This window comes from Anomaloglossus baeobatrachus, chromosome 10 (genome assembly GCF_048569485.1).
Source record: "Anomaloglossus baeobatrachus isolate aAnoBae1 chromosome 10, aAnoBae1.hap1, whole genome shotgun sequence".
Lineage (NCBI taxonomy): Eukaryota > Metazoa > Chordata > Amphibia > Anura > Aromobatidae > Anomaloglossus > Anomaloglossus baeobatrachus.
Genome location: NC_134362.1, coordinates 53,020,854 through 53,038,565, shown reverse-complemented (window position 1 = coordinate 53,038,565; position 17,712 = coordinate 53,020,854). Strand labels below are relative to the sequence as shown.

Genomic DNA, 17,712 nt, shown 5'->3' with positions numbered 1-17,712 from the left:
AAGTCGAAAAACGAAACTTACCGGCCGCCGAGTGGAGTGCCACGAAAAGGCTAAGGGGGAGATGCGGAGAAATGTGGATGCCAAATGATGCCGGCGGAGCGGCGCCTGCCACCGGAGTGGCAAGGCTCAGCAGTGGCAGAGGCGGAGTGGCCTTTGATGCGGGGGAGCAGAGCTCGAACCAGCTACCTGCAGGGACCGCTGCCTGGCTGGAGCAGAAGCTATCCAGATTCTGCGTCCGGGTGAGAGCCCAAACGCTACAGCAGGTGCTCGACTGGAGGGCGGAGGTCCGGAGGATGGTTGCCGTGGTGGGGGCCCGTAAACAGAGGGCCGCCGCAGCTGTGCCGCACCAGGACAAAGCTACGCAGACCCCCATGTCGTCCCTCCTTAGCTGGGAGCTGGAACCTGCCAGTACCGCAACAAGTGAGTCCCGTGTAGCGCAGCTCCTGGAAGAAGCAGTGCCGTCCACGATCCCACCACCGTTCTCGTTGGAGGTCCAGAGTCCAGGGATGTACTGCACCTGGATGGGAAGCACGATTTCCAGGCAGTTCACAGAGTCGCATGGCCCTCTGCATTGGTAGTGGCACCCCGTAAGTCTACCCCCAAAGTTAACGTTTTAAAGTTGAAAAGTTTTTACGATAAGGACCCGCTCCTACTAAATAGACTCCCGACCTTTGTTGAACGTCTCCAAGTTCCCCGGGAGACGCCACCCAGCACACGGGGTAGAAGGGAAGGAGAAACTGCCCGACTTGTTGAACGCCGCTGCGGTTGGACCCCAGTGGGCGCCATCAGGGGTCGGAACCCCTGGTGGAGGACAGCAAGCAAGTTAAGTTGGAGTGAGGACAGTTTTGTTTACAGAATTCGGTCTACCGTACCCGCACTGCAGGCAGTGGAAGACGGGGACTTTCTGGACAGTATCACCCGTGAGTGAAGGTGGCATTGGGGACCCATGCTGCCCTGTGGTGGACTGAGGGAAAGTTGCCAAGGAAGCTGCACCGGCAGCGAAGTTCAGTGTTTAAAATAGTCCCTGACCACCCTTTTCATTGTCCTGCAGTCTCCGGAGAGGCTGGTTGGAGGAAGGGCCTGCGGGAAAGCGACGGCCGAGGTCCTGTCACCAAGGAAACCGGTGACGACCCTTCGGGCCAGGGGTCCCCTGAATGTGGGGCCTCTGAGAGACTGCTGGGTAAGGAACTTATTACCCGGCCCGTGTGGGCAACACCCGGACCCGAACCCATTTCCTGGACTGGGGAAAAGGGGTGCTGACCTGGTTTTTAGAGACAGCATCAGGGCTAGGTTTGCTTGAGTGGGTAAAAATGGAAAGGACCCAGTTCCGTCCCGTTCACGATTAATAAAAATGTTTTATATTGCAACATTTAAGTAACCTGCCTCCTGCAAGGGAAGAAATCCACAAATATGCTTGATTGTACAAAAGTTATTATAATTGTAAATATTATCTTTTTCAGTTAAAGCAAAAATAAACCAGTGGTGGTCGGACAGCCCGCGGACGGTCTGTGGTTAACCAAGGGGGAGTGTGACGCCCTGGCCAGCCAGGTGGATAGGGCCCGCATTACACCATTCCCTAACAAGGTGACAGCAGCCAAACATATAAAACCCTAGTCACCCCCCTCAGAGCTTTATGGACACACCAGGGGGCGGAACCAGGCGGTTGGAAGACACCCACCAAAGAGTCTCAGACAGCCTGTGGTGGGAAAGTTTAGTCTAGTCCAAGTCTAGAGGTCAAGAGGAGGGGTGTGTGGGCTGGAGCTGTGTGCAGCTCCAGCAGAGGAAAGACCTAAACTGAACCGGTGCCAGGGTAGGAGCCCTGGCACTGCTGGCTAGGAGGCAGATGGAGGCCTCTGTCTGCAGGAACCGGGAAGATGGCTTGGTGGAACCGTGGTGGACCGGGACAGGGTAGTGACCCGCCGGTACCGACCCGGTGAACCGACTCGGAAACCGGAGCACAAAGGGGGTTACTCAGACCCTGAAGCTAGGTCCAGAAGCTACTGGGGGCTAGCTAATTAACTGATTGCGGCCAGGACTAGAGGTCCTGTCCCACCCAAAGTCCCGACTGAAGACAACAGCCCAACGAGGGGGATAGAAAGCCACCGCCACGGCACAGAGATCCCACGGGCCAGCGTCTATGGGCAAAGGGCTCCTCAGGCAACCAAAAGCCAGGAGCGGCCTCCTGTATTGCAAGCGCAGGTAGTCCACCATCACAAACAGGTACAGCAGAAAGGCAGAGACCACCAGCCGGGTGGGGGACCAGACTGCGGCCGGCTGCGGGCACCGACCACCATCACCTTGGTTTACCAGAGACTCGTGTGTTTACTAATCGTGAGTACATCAGTGCCCTCCGGCCGCCCATTTCCCTGAACCGCCAAACACCCCCAACGGGTCCCGGGGCCACCATCCCTGCCCACGGAGGGGTTAACAACTTGCTGCCAAACATCTCCCCCGGGTGCCCCGTAACTGCAGCGGTGGTTTCTACCTTCACCACATCCCATGGGTAACGTCACGAACTTACACACGGCTCCGGCCGTACACATACGTCCCCAAACCGCAAACCCCTTTTTGATTGACGTGACCGCAGGACCCCCGGGTCCGGAGACCCTCGAGCCACCCATTGACGGTCCAGATCCGAGCGGCTCGGCTGCTGAGCACGGGGCGGTACACATGGTTTGGGGTAAGTTTACTCCCCAAAAAATGCATATCCCCTTCCCAGGATCATCATACTTACCAGATCCCGGACACCTATGTGGCTCCCAGGTTCTCCTTCGATTCTCGCCGGGCGCTCGCAGGGGGTATGCTGCACGCTGTCTGTCTCCCCCTGCTTCTGGCCAACACTCACACATCAGATCGCATATACACACACACACCACTTATCGAACATACAATCGCGCGCACACACTCACCACATCCATTGATACCACTTGCTTCCGGCCAGCAGGAGACTCTCTGCTCTCTTGTCCCTATGATGCGTGCCACCCGCAGGTCCTGGAAGCTCCACTGCACAGTGCACAGCGTCACAGGTTCTTAAGTCGCCGTAATTGGTACCGCTTTATGCGGTGAGTGTGTGTGTGTGTGTGTGTGTGTGTGTGTGCAATCTGATGTGTGTATTCCACCACAGGTCTTTGATGCATTCCACTGCTCCCGGTCAGTGTCTGGTGAGTATGATCGCGGGGTCTTCTGTCTTCTGTCTTCTCTCTTTTGAGGGTGTCTGCTTTCTAAAATGAAGTGTCCTGCAGTATTCTTTAACTTTTTTAGCTGCATGGACACTTCATCATTGAACCGCGACTAGGGATTATTTTCGGGGGAGGTCTTATATTTAGGCCTTGCAGTAAACTGCTAGGTCTTAATTTCAGGGAAGGTCTTAATTTCGAGGAAACATGGTATGAATTCCAGCAGCTGGACCACCACAAATAAAGGGGTTATTCAGTGATAATTTATTGAAGTTTGACAACACAAGGGCCACATGGAATAGAGTGTTTTGCACAATGTGTTGTATTTCCTACATAGAAAAAAAAATCTCGGTGCCTGAAACCTTATTCCCCTTGCTTTCGGCTTATCTATGTTTGTGTGTGTGGATTTTTTTTTTAATTTTAAGACATTAGAAATTCATAACATTTTTTATTTAATTATTCTTACTAATTTTGCAAGTTAAAATGGGGAGGCATGAGTTGGGATAGCATGGGGTAACAGTAGGGAAAAAAAGGATTGTGTTATATAGGGTTAAATGTGGGGTAACAAGGCAATTTTTGGAGCAACAAAACATAACCTGTCAAAGGTAAATATATTTACCAACTAGCTGTAGTATCCAGCATTGCCCGGGATAGTAATTGTGTCTCTGGCTCTCTCCCAGTCTATGTCTATCTCTGTCTGTCTGTCTCTATCTGTCTCTGTCTGTCTGTCTCTGTCTGTTTGTCTCTGTCTCTGTCTGTCTGCGTCTGTCTGTCTGCATCTGTCTGGCTGCGGTGTCTATCTCTGTGTGTCTGTCTCTGTCTGTCTCTATCCATGTGTGTCTGTCTCTATCCATGTCTGTCTGTCTGTGTGTCTTTATCTATCTCTGTGTCTGTCTGTCTGTATTTATTACTGTGTCTGTCTCTCTCCATCTCTGTGTATGTCTGTCAGTCTCTTTCCCTTTCAGTCTCTTTCCCCGCCTGTCTCTTTCCCCGCCCGTCTCTTTCCCCATCTGTCTCTTTCCCCATCTATCTCTTTCCGTGTCTATCTCTTTCCCCGTCTATCTCTTTCCCCGTCTGCCTCTTTCTAGGTCTGTCTCTTTCTAGGTCTGTCTCTGACTTTCCCTGTCTCTTTACTTGTCTCTGTCTCTTTTCATATTTTTGTCTCTTTCCCTGTCTGTCTCTTTCATTATCTGTCTCTTTCCCTGTCTCTTTCCCTGTCTGTCTGTCTCTTTCCATGTCTGTCTGGATTTGTCTGCCTCTGTCTCTTTGACTGTCTGTCTGTCTCTCTCTGTCTCTTTCCTTGTCTGTCTGTCCCTTTCCCTGTCTGTCTCTCTTTCTGTCTCTTTCTCTCTACCCATCTACCCACCGACATCTTATTACCTCACTCATAAGATAATTATACCAACAATTTATTTTGTTCCTCACAGCTGCTATTAATAACCTATAGCTCGCAGCTCTATTGACTTTAATGGAGGCAGGTTTTTTGGAGAGTAACTGTAAAGTGCGGGGTTAAATTTTCCTGTCAAAACATAGTCTATGACGTTCCCTGAGTCACATGAGGCGTCTGTGCAAATTTTCGTGATTGTACATGCGATGGTGCGGATTCCTTTAGCAGACATACACAAATACATACACTCAGATTTATATATTAGATAACATATAACTGCTGTATTAATTTTCTCTTGCATAATAGGGGGTCAATATACCACCGTGCCAATCGACCTACAATGTATGTGATTGGAAAAATTTGGTCCAGGTATGTCTATATTCTGAGGCTCTCACAAATCCGAGGTAAGAAAACTGGGAGTGTCCAGAATACATTCGCCTAGACCAAACTGTCCCTGAAGTCACAGATGCATTTACATGACATTATTTGCAAACTCCTGATTAAATTACATTCAATATTTTTTCACCCAACGCCTTTCTCCTCCTACATCGGAGGTTCATCAGGGGTGTATATAGCGTGTCATAAAACATTCGGTACAAAATGTGAGGAGAGAGATAATAGGCATATACAGTTAGGTCCAGAAATATTTGGACAGTGACACAATTTTCGCGAGTTGGGCTCTGCATGACACCACATTGGATTTGAAATGAAACCTCTACAACAGAATTCAAGTGCAGATTATAACGTTTAATTTGAAGGTTTGAACAAAAATATCTGATAGAAATTGTAGGAATTGTCACATTTCTTTACAAACACTCCACATTTTAGGAGGTCAAAAGTAATTGGACAAATAAACCAAACCCAAACAAAATATTTTTATTTTCAATATTTTGTTGCGAATCCTTTGGAGGCAATCACTGCCTTAAGTCTGGAACCCATGGACATCACCAAACGCTGGGTTTCCTCCTTCTTAATGCTTTGCCAGGCCTTTACAGCCGCAGCCTTCAGGTCTTGCTTGTTTGTGGGTCTTTCCGTCTTAAGTCTGGATTTGAGCAAGTGAAATGCATGCTCAATTGGGTTAAGATCTGGTGATTGACTTGGCCATTGCAGAATGTTCCACTTTTTTGCACTCATGAACTCCTGGGTAGCTTTGGCTGTATGCTTGGGGTCATTGTCCATCTGTACTATGAAGCGCCGTCCGATCAACTTTGCGGCATTTGGCTGAATCTGGGCTGAAAGTATATCCCTGTACACTTCAGAATTCATCCGGCTACTCTTGTCTGCTGTTATGTCATCAATAAACACAAGTGACCCAGTGCCATTGAAAGCCATGCATGCCCATGCCATCACGTTGCCTCCACCATGTTTTACAGAGGATGTGGTGTGCCTTGGATCATGTGCCGTTCCCTTTTTTCTCCAAACTTTTTTCTTCCCATCATTCTGGTACAGGTTGATCTTGGTCTCATCTGTCCATAGAATACTTTTCCAGAACTGAGCTGGCTTCATGAGGTGTTTTTCAGCAAATTTAACTCTGGCCTGTCTATTTTTGGAATTGATTAATGGTTTGCATCTAGATGTAAACCCTTTGTATTTACTTTCATGGAGTCTTCTCTTTACTGTTGACTTAGAGACAGATACACCTACTTCACTGAGAGTGTTCTGGACTTCAGTTGATGTTGTGAACGGGTTCTTCTTCACCAAAGAAAGTATGCGGCGATCATCCACCACTGTTGTCATCCGTGGACGCCCAGGCCTTTTTGAGTTCCCAAGCTCACCAGTCAATTCCTTTTTTCTCAGAATGTACCCGACTGTTGATTTTGCTACTCCAAGCATGTCTGCTATCTCTCTGATGGATTTTTTCTTTTTTTTCAGCCTCAGGATGTTCTGCTTCACCTCAATTGAGAGTTCCTTAGACCGCATGTTGTTTGGTCACAGCAACAGCTTCCAAATGCAAAACCACACATCTGTAATCAACCCCAGACCTTTTAACTACTTCATTGATTACAGGTTAACGAGGGAGACGCCTTCAGAGTTAATTGCAGCCCTTAGAGTCCCTTGTCCAATTACTTTTGGTCCCTTGAAAAAGAGGAGGCTATGCATTACAGAGCTATGATTCCTAAACCCTTTCTCCGATTTGGATGTGAAAACTCTCATATTGCAGCTGGGAGTGTGCACTTTCAGCCCATATTATATATATAATTGTATTTCTGAACATGTTTTTGTAAACAGCTAAAATAACAAAACTTGTGTCACTGTCCAAATATTTCTGGACCTAACTGTATGGATACCACAAACGTTATATGGAAAACCTCATCACTGAAGATTTGTATGTCAGCCGTTCTCTAGATTATTATTATTATTATTATTATTAAAGGTTTCAACTGATGTCTAGGGGGGTGTTTTCTTACCTCGGATTTGTGAGAGCCTCAGAATATAGACATACCTGGACCAAATTTTTCCAATCACATACATTGTAGGTGATTGGCACGGTGGTATATTGACCCCCTATTTTTGGGGGTATATCACTGGTCTTTCTGCTACACAATTAGCTGAAGTCTTTCATATTTGGCTGTTTGTTCTGTCTTGTGTATCCTTAAGGTTTTTTGTATAAAAAAAATGTTTATAAAAATATTTTTTGTATAATAAGGAATTGATATTTTAGAAAGTGACTTTTCTGTGAAATACTGGTAGTTAGTTCACTTCAAACCATTTTCTTCTGTGAAATACTTTCTGTACTTTCACCGCGCTCTGACCCGCTCTTGCAGTTCACACAAACACACACAAGCACGCATGCGCACACACACATATTATGCTCACCTTACCTTCTGTTCCATCGCCGGCCTCCCGGTTCTTCTAGTTCGCCGCTACAGGATGTGTATCGGTAACCATCATGACTGATGCCAGAAATTCCACTGTCAGCCGCTGCTCAAAGGCAGCGCGCTGACCAATCAGAGGCAAGCGGCTCCTTCCTTTGACGTCAGCGCTCTGGCAGCGGATGTTTCTCCCTCGTCGCGATGGTTACCCGGTATACATCCTGTACCGGCGAACAGCAAGTTCCAGCAGGCCGGCGATGGAACGGAAGGTAAGGTGAGCATAATATGTGTGTGTGCGTGCGTGCTTGTGTGTTTGTGCGTATTTGTATGTGTTTGTACGTGTGTGAAATGGCACAATAGGGGACCAGGATGGAACATTTACCAAGTAGTGGAATGAATTGTCTGCATTGCAATGATTTCCTATGGGAAATCTTGCTTTGCTGAATGAGTAACTTGGTTAACAAGCACACTCCCAGAACGGATTGTTCTCGGTAACCAAGGTTCCACTGTATACCGCTTTACCATATTTTGCTTTTGTCTTTAACACCATACTGAAAGTGCTGGCTTGTCTGTCTAACTCAGGGGTGGGGAACCTTTTTACTGCCGGGGGCCATTTGGAATTTCCTACTAACCTTTGGGGGCCACACAACATTATCAACTTGAAAAATTTAGTCAAACGATTAATTAACTCACCCTTACTGTGGAGGCAGGAGCTGCTTCTGTTTGGTGTGACTGTGTGTTCGGTGATATTGATCATCTTGTTTCTCACAGCTGCTTTTCCAGGTTTGTCTCGGTCTTGAGATGCTGGGGGCATATAGCTCACAGGAGGGGCTGGGGCATATACATCACAGGAGGGGCTGGGGTGCATAAATTACAGGAGACACTGGGAGTACACATCACAGGAGGGGCTAGGGCATATGCATCACAGGAGGGGGCTGGGGCATATACATCAGTAGGGGGGCATGGACAGCCTTGGCTGTGGCACAGACAGCACTAGGTGGCTGCACGGACTGCACTAGGTGGCTGCACGGACTGCACTAGGTGGCTGCACGGACTGCACTAGGTGGCTGCACGGACTGCACTAGGTGGCTGCACGGACTGCACTAGGTGGCTGCACGGACTGCACTAGGTGGCTGCACGGACTGCACTAGGTGGCAGCACGGACTGCACTAGGTGGCAGCACGGACTGCACTAGGTGGCAGCACGGACTGCACTAGGTGGCAGCACGGACTGCACTAGGTGGCAGCACGGACTGCACTAGGTGGCAGCAAAGACAGCACTAGGTGGCAGCACAGACAGCACTAGGTGGCAGCACAGACAGCACTAGGTGGCATCACTAGGGAGACACAGAGAAGTCTGGGGGAGCATAGACATCAACAGGAGGGCACAGACTGGGGGGCATAGAAAGCAGTGGGAGGGTACAGACAGCAGTAGCAAGTTCAGAGCACTGGCGGGTACATAGTACTGAGGGGTGGCACACAGCACTGGGGAGCACGGACAGCATAAGGGGGCAAAGACAGCACTGACCGTGGCATGGACAGCACTGGTGGCAGCATGGACAGCATTAGGTGGTGCGGACAGCACTGGGGGGGCATAGACATCACCCAAGGGGTACAGACATTACTAGGGGAGCACACACAGTACTAAGGGGTACACACTGTACTAGAGGTGTACTCAACATTAGGGGGTGCACACTGCAGTAGGGGTTACACACTGCATTAGGGGGTACACACAACATTAGGGGGTACACAGCATTAGGGGGTACACACAGCACTGGGGGGTACACAGCACTGGGGTGGTACACACAGCATTAGGGGATACACACAGCATAAGGGGGTACACAGCATTGAGGGGTACACACAGCACGAGGGAGTACACAGCACTTAGCGGGGGGGGCGGCAGCGATGGGTTGCGTACTCACAGTGAGGGGGAGTCACGCAGACAGCAGGTACGGGAGGCTGGTAAATCTGCTGCAGCTCTTCTGTGACATATCGCAGCGTGCTGCTTACCCCGCCCACCAGAGCACACTAGCACAGGCCGGGGTTAAGCCTAGAATGTATGGGCTGCAGTCAGGTCCTGGAAGTCAGGATCTGGAAAGAGCCCGTACATTCTAGCATCTACCCTCAAGGCATCAGGCAGTGAGATTTAAAGGGCCGGCAGCCGGGAAAAGCGCGGCTGCTGCCAGAGCACAGCGGTCCCTGGGAATGTGCCTGGGGGCCGCATAAAAAGTCGTCACGGGCCGTATACGGCCCGCGGGCCGGAGGTTCCCCACCCCTGGTCTAACTAATCCTGTCTTAATAGCAGAATATAACTCCAGGTTTAGCTAATATCATCTTCTTTGCTGTGTACTGCACCGCGGCCTCGGCTGCGGCCGCCGAGCCGCTTGGGTCCGGGCTCGCGTGTCAGTGGCTCGAGCGCCTCCGGACTCCGGGGTTCACGTCGCTCTGGAAGGATGTAGTGGCAGTACACGCAGGGGTTTGGGGTGGTTGTTTGGTAAAGTTCGTGACGCCACCCACGGGTTGTGGTGATCGTAGGATGGACACCACCGCTGCCGTTGACTAGGCCTCCCGGTGACGGTGTTATGCAGCTTGGTGTTAACCCCTCCATGGGCAGGGGCGATGGTCCCGGGGGCCCGCGGGGAGGATGAAGGCCAGGGTGCAGGGCGCAGGGTCGCGGTGCAGCACGGTGCGGTGCCTGACGGCACTGGTGTACTCACTCTAACACAAGATAACGGAGTCTCTGGTAAACCAAACGGTATAATGGATGGGGCCCACAGCCGGCTGCGGTGTTCTCCCTGGACAGGTTGGTGATGGCTGTCGTTTCTCTGCACCTGTGTTATGTTGTGAATGACTCCTGTGCCTGGGCACCGGTAGTCCGCTCCCTGGCTTGTAAGTGTCGTAGGAGCCCGTTTGCCTGCAAAGGTTGGCCCGTTGGATCTCTGGCCTCTGGCGGTGGCACTTATCCGGGATGGTTGGGCTGTTGCCGTCAATCGGGACTTGGGTGGGAATGAACCCCTGAGGTCCAGACCGCAATCAGTAAATTCGACTATCAGGGCGGCTTCTAGCCTAGTCGGGGTCTGAGTACACTGCCTGGTGCTTGGCTCCAATCGGCTCCCCGGTTCGGTACCGGCGGGCCACCACCCGACCCCGGTCCTACGGTTCCACCGACCGTGCACCAACTCCTGCAGACGGCCACCACCGTCTGCTGACCTTGCTGGAGGTGCCTGGGCTCCAACTCAGACACCTAGACAGTCCGTGGCAGGCCTGGTCCCAGGTCTGCCCTTGATTTCTCTCCTCACTCCTCTACTCTCTGTCAACTCCCTACTGTTTGTGTTTTTCCCGCCTCCAGGCCTGTGAACTCCTCGGTGGGCGGGGCCAACCACCTGGCTCCACACCACCTGGTGTGGACATCAGACCCTGGAGGGTGGCAACAAGGGTTTCTGTTTGACTCTTGTCACCTGTCCGGGTAAGGGGTGTGTGTGGTGTTATGTCTGTGACTACCTGGCTAGTCCAGGGCATCACACCTGCACATGCTTAGACACTATCCCCTGAGACAGCTGTCACCTGTATGAAAGACTCCTGTTCCAGACTCAATTAATCAGTCAGATATTTGTAGTGAGTCTCTTTCTGACTGAGCACTCCACCCTAAGACCTGGCTGTTTTCATAACCATTATAGCAGGAACCTAGCTGTCCATATGTGGCGCCCTGGACAAGCCAGGACGTCACAGGTACTGCAACATCACACCCCACACCCCGGTTAGGCACACCAGTCACACAGGAAAATCCTTGTTGCCTCCCTCCAGGGGATGATGTCCACACCAGGTGGGGCGGAGCCAGGCGGTTGGCCCCGCCCATCGAGGAGTTCACAGCCCTGGAGGCGGGAAAGGCAGTGAGATCCGTTTTGGAGTTGAGTGAGGAGAAGTGGTAAAGGAGCCACTGACTGACCGTGTCCGGGTACGTGGCCCGGGCACCGACAGCAAGGTTGGCAGACGGTGGTGACCGTCTGCAGTGGAGGTCGATTGACTTACAACCGTGAGGACCAGGGTCGGGCGGTGGCCCGCCGGTACCGTATCGGGGAGCGAAGAAAAGCCAGCATTCGGCAGGGCCTACGGACCCCGACCAGGCTTGCAGTCGCCGGAAAACTGGTCAAATCCGTCAGTGACGGGGACCCTCGGGGTTCCTCAGCAACCAAGACCCAACAAAAGGCAACCGCTCAACCGTGAACGGGAAATACAGCTACCGCCACAGCTAGAGTTCCCAGGGCCAGCGCCTGCGGGCACAAAGGGGCTCCTCCGGCAACATACACCGCTGGGGAGCGGGCTACCGGTGGGAAGCCATCGGGGCCAACTACACGACAAGGTGCAGGGAGAGACAGTCACCGCCAACCTACCGGGAGTGATAGCTGCAGCCGTCTGTGGGACCCGTCCATCCAGACGTTTGTTTCACCAAAGACTCTGTGTGCATTACTGGCTGAGTGAGTACCACTGTGCCGCCTGGCACTGCGCTGCCCCGTGACCCTGCACCTCCCCAGCTCCCACCGTCCACTTTCCAATCCACATCACCGGGCCCCGGGACCACCAAATCCCCCTACCCACGGAGGGGAGAGAACCATCTCAGCTGCTCCCTGTCACCGCTCCCGGGATCCCCATCCAGAGCAGCGGTGGTGTTCCAACCTCACCACAAACCGTGGGTGGCGTCACGGACTATATCCCCAAACCCAAACCACCCCTTTCACTCACGGGCGAGGAGCGCCGCTCGAATCCCCGGATCCGGCCCACCGCTCGAGCCACCGAGCAGCAGCAGCAGCGGCCGGACCCGAGCTGCAAGCGCGAGCAGGCGAGCAGCGCTCCCCCCGCCCGCGACACATACATGGAGGTTTGGAGTCCAAATAGTGGCATTTTGCGCAGACACGGATGTTTTTAACCTAGATAGTGGCATTTAAGTTAGGTTCCCGGATTACAGAGATATATCTTGCCGTTGGTTTCCGGGCTTACATGCATTGAACAATACATAAACTAAATATCTCTCTTTTGCAGTAATGCAGTGCCATATTTTCCCTTGTTCATTTTTGGCTTTTCAGTGTGCAGCTGTATACATTTTATAGTTACTATGTTTTTTCGGCTAGCACCTGTTCACATTTGTTGGATGTGCGGGTCAGTTTTTTGGATATTTTCAATTAATCAGTCAGACTCTAACCTCTACAACATGGTCAAGACCAAAGAGCTTTCCAAGGATGTCAGGGACAAGATCATAGACCTGCACAAGTCTGGCATGGGCTAAAAAACCATAAATAACACGCTGAGCGAGAAGGAGACAACTGTTGGTGCAATAGTAAGAAAATGGAAAAAATACAAAATAAATGTCAATCGACATCGATCTGGGTCACCATGCAAAATCTCACCTCCAGGATCATGAGGAAGGTGAGAGATCAGCCTAAAACTACATTGACAAACTTGTTAATGACCTCAAGTCAGCTGGGACCACTATCACCAAGAAAACCATTGGTAACACATTACGCCGTAATGGCTTAAAATCCTGCAGTGTCCGCAAAATCCCACTGCTCAAGAAGACACATGTGCAGCCGGCCCGTCTGAAGAAGGCCCATGTGCAGCCGGCCCGTCTGAAGTAGACACATGTGCAGCCGACCCATCTGAAGTTTGCCAATGAACACCTGGATAATTCTGAGAGTGATTAGGAAAAGGTGCTGTGGTCAGATTCAGCTCTTTAGCCTCAACTTAACTCGTCAAGTTTGGAGGAAGAGAAATGCTGCCTATGACCCAAAGAACACCATCCTCACTGTCAAACATGGAGGTGGAAACATTATATTTTGGGGGTGTTTCTCTGCTAAGGGCATAGGGCTATTTCACCACATCAATGGGACAATGGATGGAGCCATGTACCGTAAAATCCTGAGTGACAACCTCCTTCCTCCAGGACATTTTGAATGTGTCGTGGCTGGATCTTCCAGCACAACAATGATCCAAAACACAAAAGCCAAGGCAACAAAGGAGTGGCTCAAAAAAGAAGCACATTAAGATCATGGAATGGCCTAGCCAGTCTCCAGACCTTAATCCCATAGAAAATCTATGGAGGAGCTGAAGATCTGAGTTGCCAAACGACAGCTTCAAAATCTTAATGATTTAGAAATGATCTGTAAAGAGGAGTGGACTAACATTCCTCCTGACATGTGCGCAAACCTCACCATCAACTACAAGAAACACCTCACTGCTGTGCTGCCAACAAGGGTTTTGCCACCAAGTATTAGGTCTTGTTTGCCAGAGGGATCAAATACTTATTTCTCTCTTCAAAATGCAAATATATTTATATAATTTATACAAAGTGATTTTCTGGATTTTAGTGTGGATATTGTATCTCTCACTGTTTAAATTAACCTACCCTAAAATTCTAGACTTCATGTATTTGTCAGTGGGCAAACTTACCAAATCAGTAAGCGATCATATAATTATTTCCTTCACAGTACGTCATCCACACAGTCTCGCACATCGCGCTTGTCTCTGCTCTTGTTTTTTTTGTTTGTTTTTTTTTGTAAACGAGGTAATGTTTTGGGGAGTGTTTATTGAAATAAATTATTTTTTTTTGTATGTCTTTTTTTGCATTACTGGATTAGTAATGTCTAATAGACACCTCTCCATTACTAACACCAGCGCTTGTTACCAGCTGACACTACACAGCTGACATCAACCATAACCATTACCCTGATTGCCACCGCAACAGGTCAAATCGAGAAAAGCAAGTTACTACACTAGAGTTGGCATATCTAATGTGATGCACCACTTCTGGGGTGGATGCGGGTTGCTATTTTTAGGCTAGGAAGGGCCAAATAACCATGGGTCTTTCCAGCCTGATAATATCAGCCCCCAGCTGTCTGCTTTACCTTGGCTGGTTATCTAAATTGGGGTGGACCAAACATCATTTTTTTTTCTTTTAATTATTTATTTATTTGGTTAATAGCTGTAAAATCTATCATCTAACTAGCTCTATATCTATCATCTTTGCACATCTTTAACACTTAAAAGTCAGTAATTCTTTCAATGCATTCAATTCTGGTCCATGTTACATGGACGGCATATGTCATCCATGTGTTGTGCGTGTTTTTCACAGACCCAAAGACTTTTATTGGCCCTTGTCATCTGTGCTAACGCTAAAAAGTAGACTTGACTCTGTGTGGATCTCAGGGACACACTGTCTGAATGAAAAGATGAAGGTGTGAAAACCAACACAAATTTTAATGAGTATGTGTGTGAATGTGTTTCCAGTATGTGTGAAAATAGGCACCACACATACTGGAAACATGGACATGTGAAGGGGGCTTTAATGAGCTTTGTGCCATGTTTAGATTAATATTTTCCTGACAATTCCTGTGTTCTCCATTACAAGGTATAAAGTACTGTATACAGTGTGTCCACCCATATCCTGTCCACCGCAATTAACTTGAGAACGGCGGCAGCTATAGGCATAGAAGTGGTGTCTAGGTATAGTAAAGTAGCCATGCACTACGCAATGAAACTACCTATAGCGCCACCTGGTGGAAAACAACGGAGTTAGCATTTATATCATGAAAACGGAACGAGATAGAGAAAAAAAGTGAATTAGAAAGTTGTAGGGCATCATCAATTCAATACGAATCGACATCTTGCATACAGAAATGCTATGATATGAAACCCATGACCCACCCAAAACATTGAATGCTGGTCACGCATATGGCGCTCATTTAACTTTGATGCTCAAAGTGACCCCCGTCAGCTGCAATGCACATCTGGACTCTGCACAGCATACTGTATCTTGCTGCACGTTGTGCAATATGGTATGTGACACGTTTGTACAAGCATCTGTGATACGTCGTTGTAGGTCCTGCAATGTTGGTGGAGGGGTCGCATACACCTGTTTGATGTGACCTTACAGAAAGAAGTCCAATGGGGTCAGGTCAGGTGAGCGTGGAGGCCACTCCACACAGGCACCATACCCAATGACTTGTAGGAAGGTCTCCATGAGGTATCGCGTCACGTCCGCAGCCTTGTGAGTTTTACACGTTCTAATCATAGCATTTCTGTATGCAAGGTGTCGATTCGTATTGAATTGATGATGCCCTACAACTTTGTAATTAACTTTTTTTCTCTATCTCGTTCCGTTTTCGAGATAAAAATGCTAACTCCGTTGTTTTCCACCAGGTGGCGCTATAGGTGGTTTCATTGCGTAGCACATGGCTACTTTACTATACCTAGACACCACTTCTATGCCTATAGCTGCCGCCGTTCTCATGTTAATGGCGGTGGACAGGATATGGGTGGACACACTGTATAGAAATATCCTGATTGTTTCTTCCATTAGTAATCACAATTTTACAATCATGTCAATAAAAACAAATCTAATAGAGTTTGCTCATTTTTGGTTTTGCTTTATTGAACAACCATAGTTTCTGCCATGTTTTGATACATAGGAGTAGAAGGAAATGGATGTTTTCTGGTTGACCACACTGCTGCTGGAAAAACAGTTGTTCCTCGGTGTGGAAGATTCTCTCTGATGTTTTGATACAGGAGATTGAATGAAAAGGTTTGTAATGTCCAGAAGCTGAGTCTCTCTGATGACCAGGCATTCCATTAATTTAAACGAACAAGTTTTCCAATAGAGATAAGAACCCCAACTACCGCTGCAAGAATCCCGCCTCCAAATGATGCTCCAAATTTCGCATCTTCCACCTACAAAGTTCAAACAACAAAACATACTTATATATTATGTTATAACATGTGATATAAGTGATCATAATATACTTTTATATTATAATTCTGAGTAGTAGTTGAAGACATAAAGAATAGATTACTCTAGGATTCGGAATAGGAAGAAGGCTGCTGTGTGCTTCCAAGAAACAATATTTTCTTTCTACGTAGACGGTATGAGCCGTTGAGCTCAGTGATTTGGCTGCAACAGTGATGCGCAATGCTGATGTGATGTCACCACTGCAGCCAAAATACTAAGGGGCACTTTGCACACTACGACATCGCAGGTGCGATGTCGGTGGGGTCATGTCGAAAGTGACACACTTCCTGCGTCGCTCTCGACATCGTAGTGTGTAAATCCTAGATGATACGATTAACGAGCGCAAAATCGTCGTAATCGTATCATCGGTGTAGCGTCGGCGAATTCCATAATTACGCTGACGCGACGGTCCGATGTTGTTCCTCGTTCCTGCGGCAGCACACATCACTGTGTGTGAAGTCGCAGGAGCGAGGAACATCTCCTACCTGCGTCACCGCGGCTCCCGTCAGATATGCAGAAGGAAGGAGGTGGGCGGGATGTTTACATCCCGCTCATCTCCACCCCTCCGCTCCTATTGGTCGCCTGCCGTGTGACGTCGCAGTGACGCCGCACGATCCGCCCCCTTAATAAGGAGGCGGTTCGCCGGCCAGAGCGACGTCGCATGGCAGGTAAGTGCATGTGAAGCTGGCGTAGCGATAATATTCGCTACGGCAGCTATCACAATGATATCGCAGCTGCGACGGGGGCGGGGACTATCGCGCTCGGCATCGCAGCATTGGCTTGCGATGTCGTAGTGTGCTAAGTACCCCTAAGACCTGAGCAGCAGCTGGGAGCTGGGGAAGGTGCGTACCTGCTGTATTTGTTATTTAAGTATTTTAGAGTGTTTAGGGTTCACTTTCCTGACAGTCGAAAACCCCTTATAAGTTGCTTTTTATTCTATATTTTCTGCGATAATATGGAGCTTAGTCAGGGTTTTTTGTGCAATAGTTTGGAGCTTAGTCAGGGTTTTTTGTGAGATCGTATGGAGCGTAGTCAGGGGTTTCCCAGAATCAATCCTCGGTAGAAAAGGAAAACCCTTCTGCATTCTATAGAGCTTCTAGCAAGGTTTGGATAGAGGTGCTGTGCCTTAAGGCAGCTTTACACGCTATGACATTGCTAAAGCAATGTCGTTGGGGTCACGGAATTTCTGACGCACATCCGGCCGCGTTAGCGATGTAGTTGCATGTGACACCTATGAGCGATTTTGAATTGTCGCAAATAAGTTCAAAATCGCTCATCGGTGACATGGGGGTTCATTCCCAATTATCGTTGCACCTGCAGGTGCGATGTTGTTAGTCGTTCCTGCGGCAGCACACATCGCTATGTGTGACACCGCAGGAACGAGGAACCACACCTTACCTGTGTCCGTCGGTAATGAGGAAGGAAGGAGGTGAGCGGCATGTTACGTCCCGCTCATCTCCGCCCCTCCACTTCTATTGGGCGGCCGCTTAGTGACGTTGGTGTGATGCCGAACGAACCACCCCCTTAGAAAGGAGGCGGTACGCCGGTCACAGCGACGTCG

The 17,712-nt window shown here is 49.3% G+C and overlaps 2 protein-coding genes across 3 annotated transcripts in view; both read right to left on the bottom strand.

Annotated features, from left to right (window-relative positions):
• LOC142254811 (uncharacterized) overlaps positions 1-8,353 on the bottom strand; it is a 120,151-nt gene extending 111,798 nt beyond the window's left edge. The window contains exon 1 of the mRNA XM_075326130.1: positions 8,070-8,353. The gene's annotated coding sequence lies outside the window, so the exon portion shown is untranslated. The remainder of the gene's footprint in view (positions 1-8,069) is intronic.
• Positions 8,354-15,784: 7,431 nt separating this feature from the next.
• Positions 15,785-17,712, bottom strand: part of LOC142254799 (phospholipase A and acyltransferase 3-like) — a 42,020-nt gene continuing 40,092 nt past the window's right edge. For both annotated transcript variants that reach the window (XM_075326108.1, XM_075326107.1), the window contains exon 5: positions 15,785-16,093. In XM_075326108.1, the coding sequence (XP_075182223.1) occupies positions 15,995-16,093 (99 nt within the window). In that variant the 3' untranslated portion in view covers positions 15,785-15,994. The remainder of the gene's footprint in view (positions 16,094-17,712) is intronic.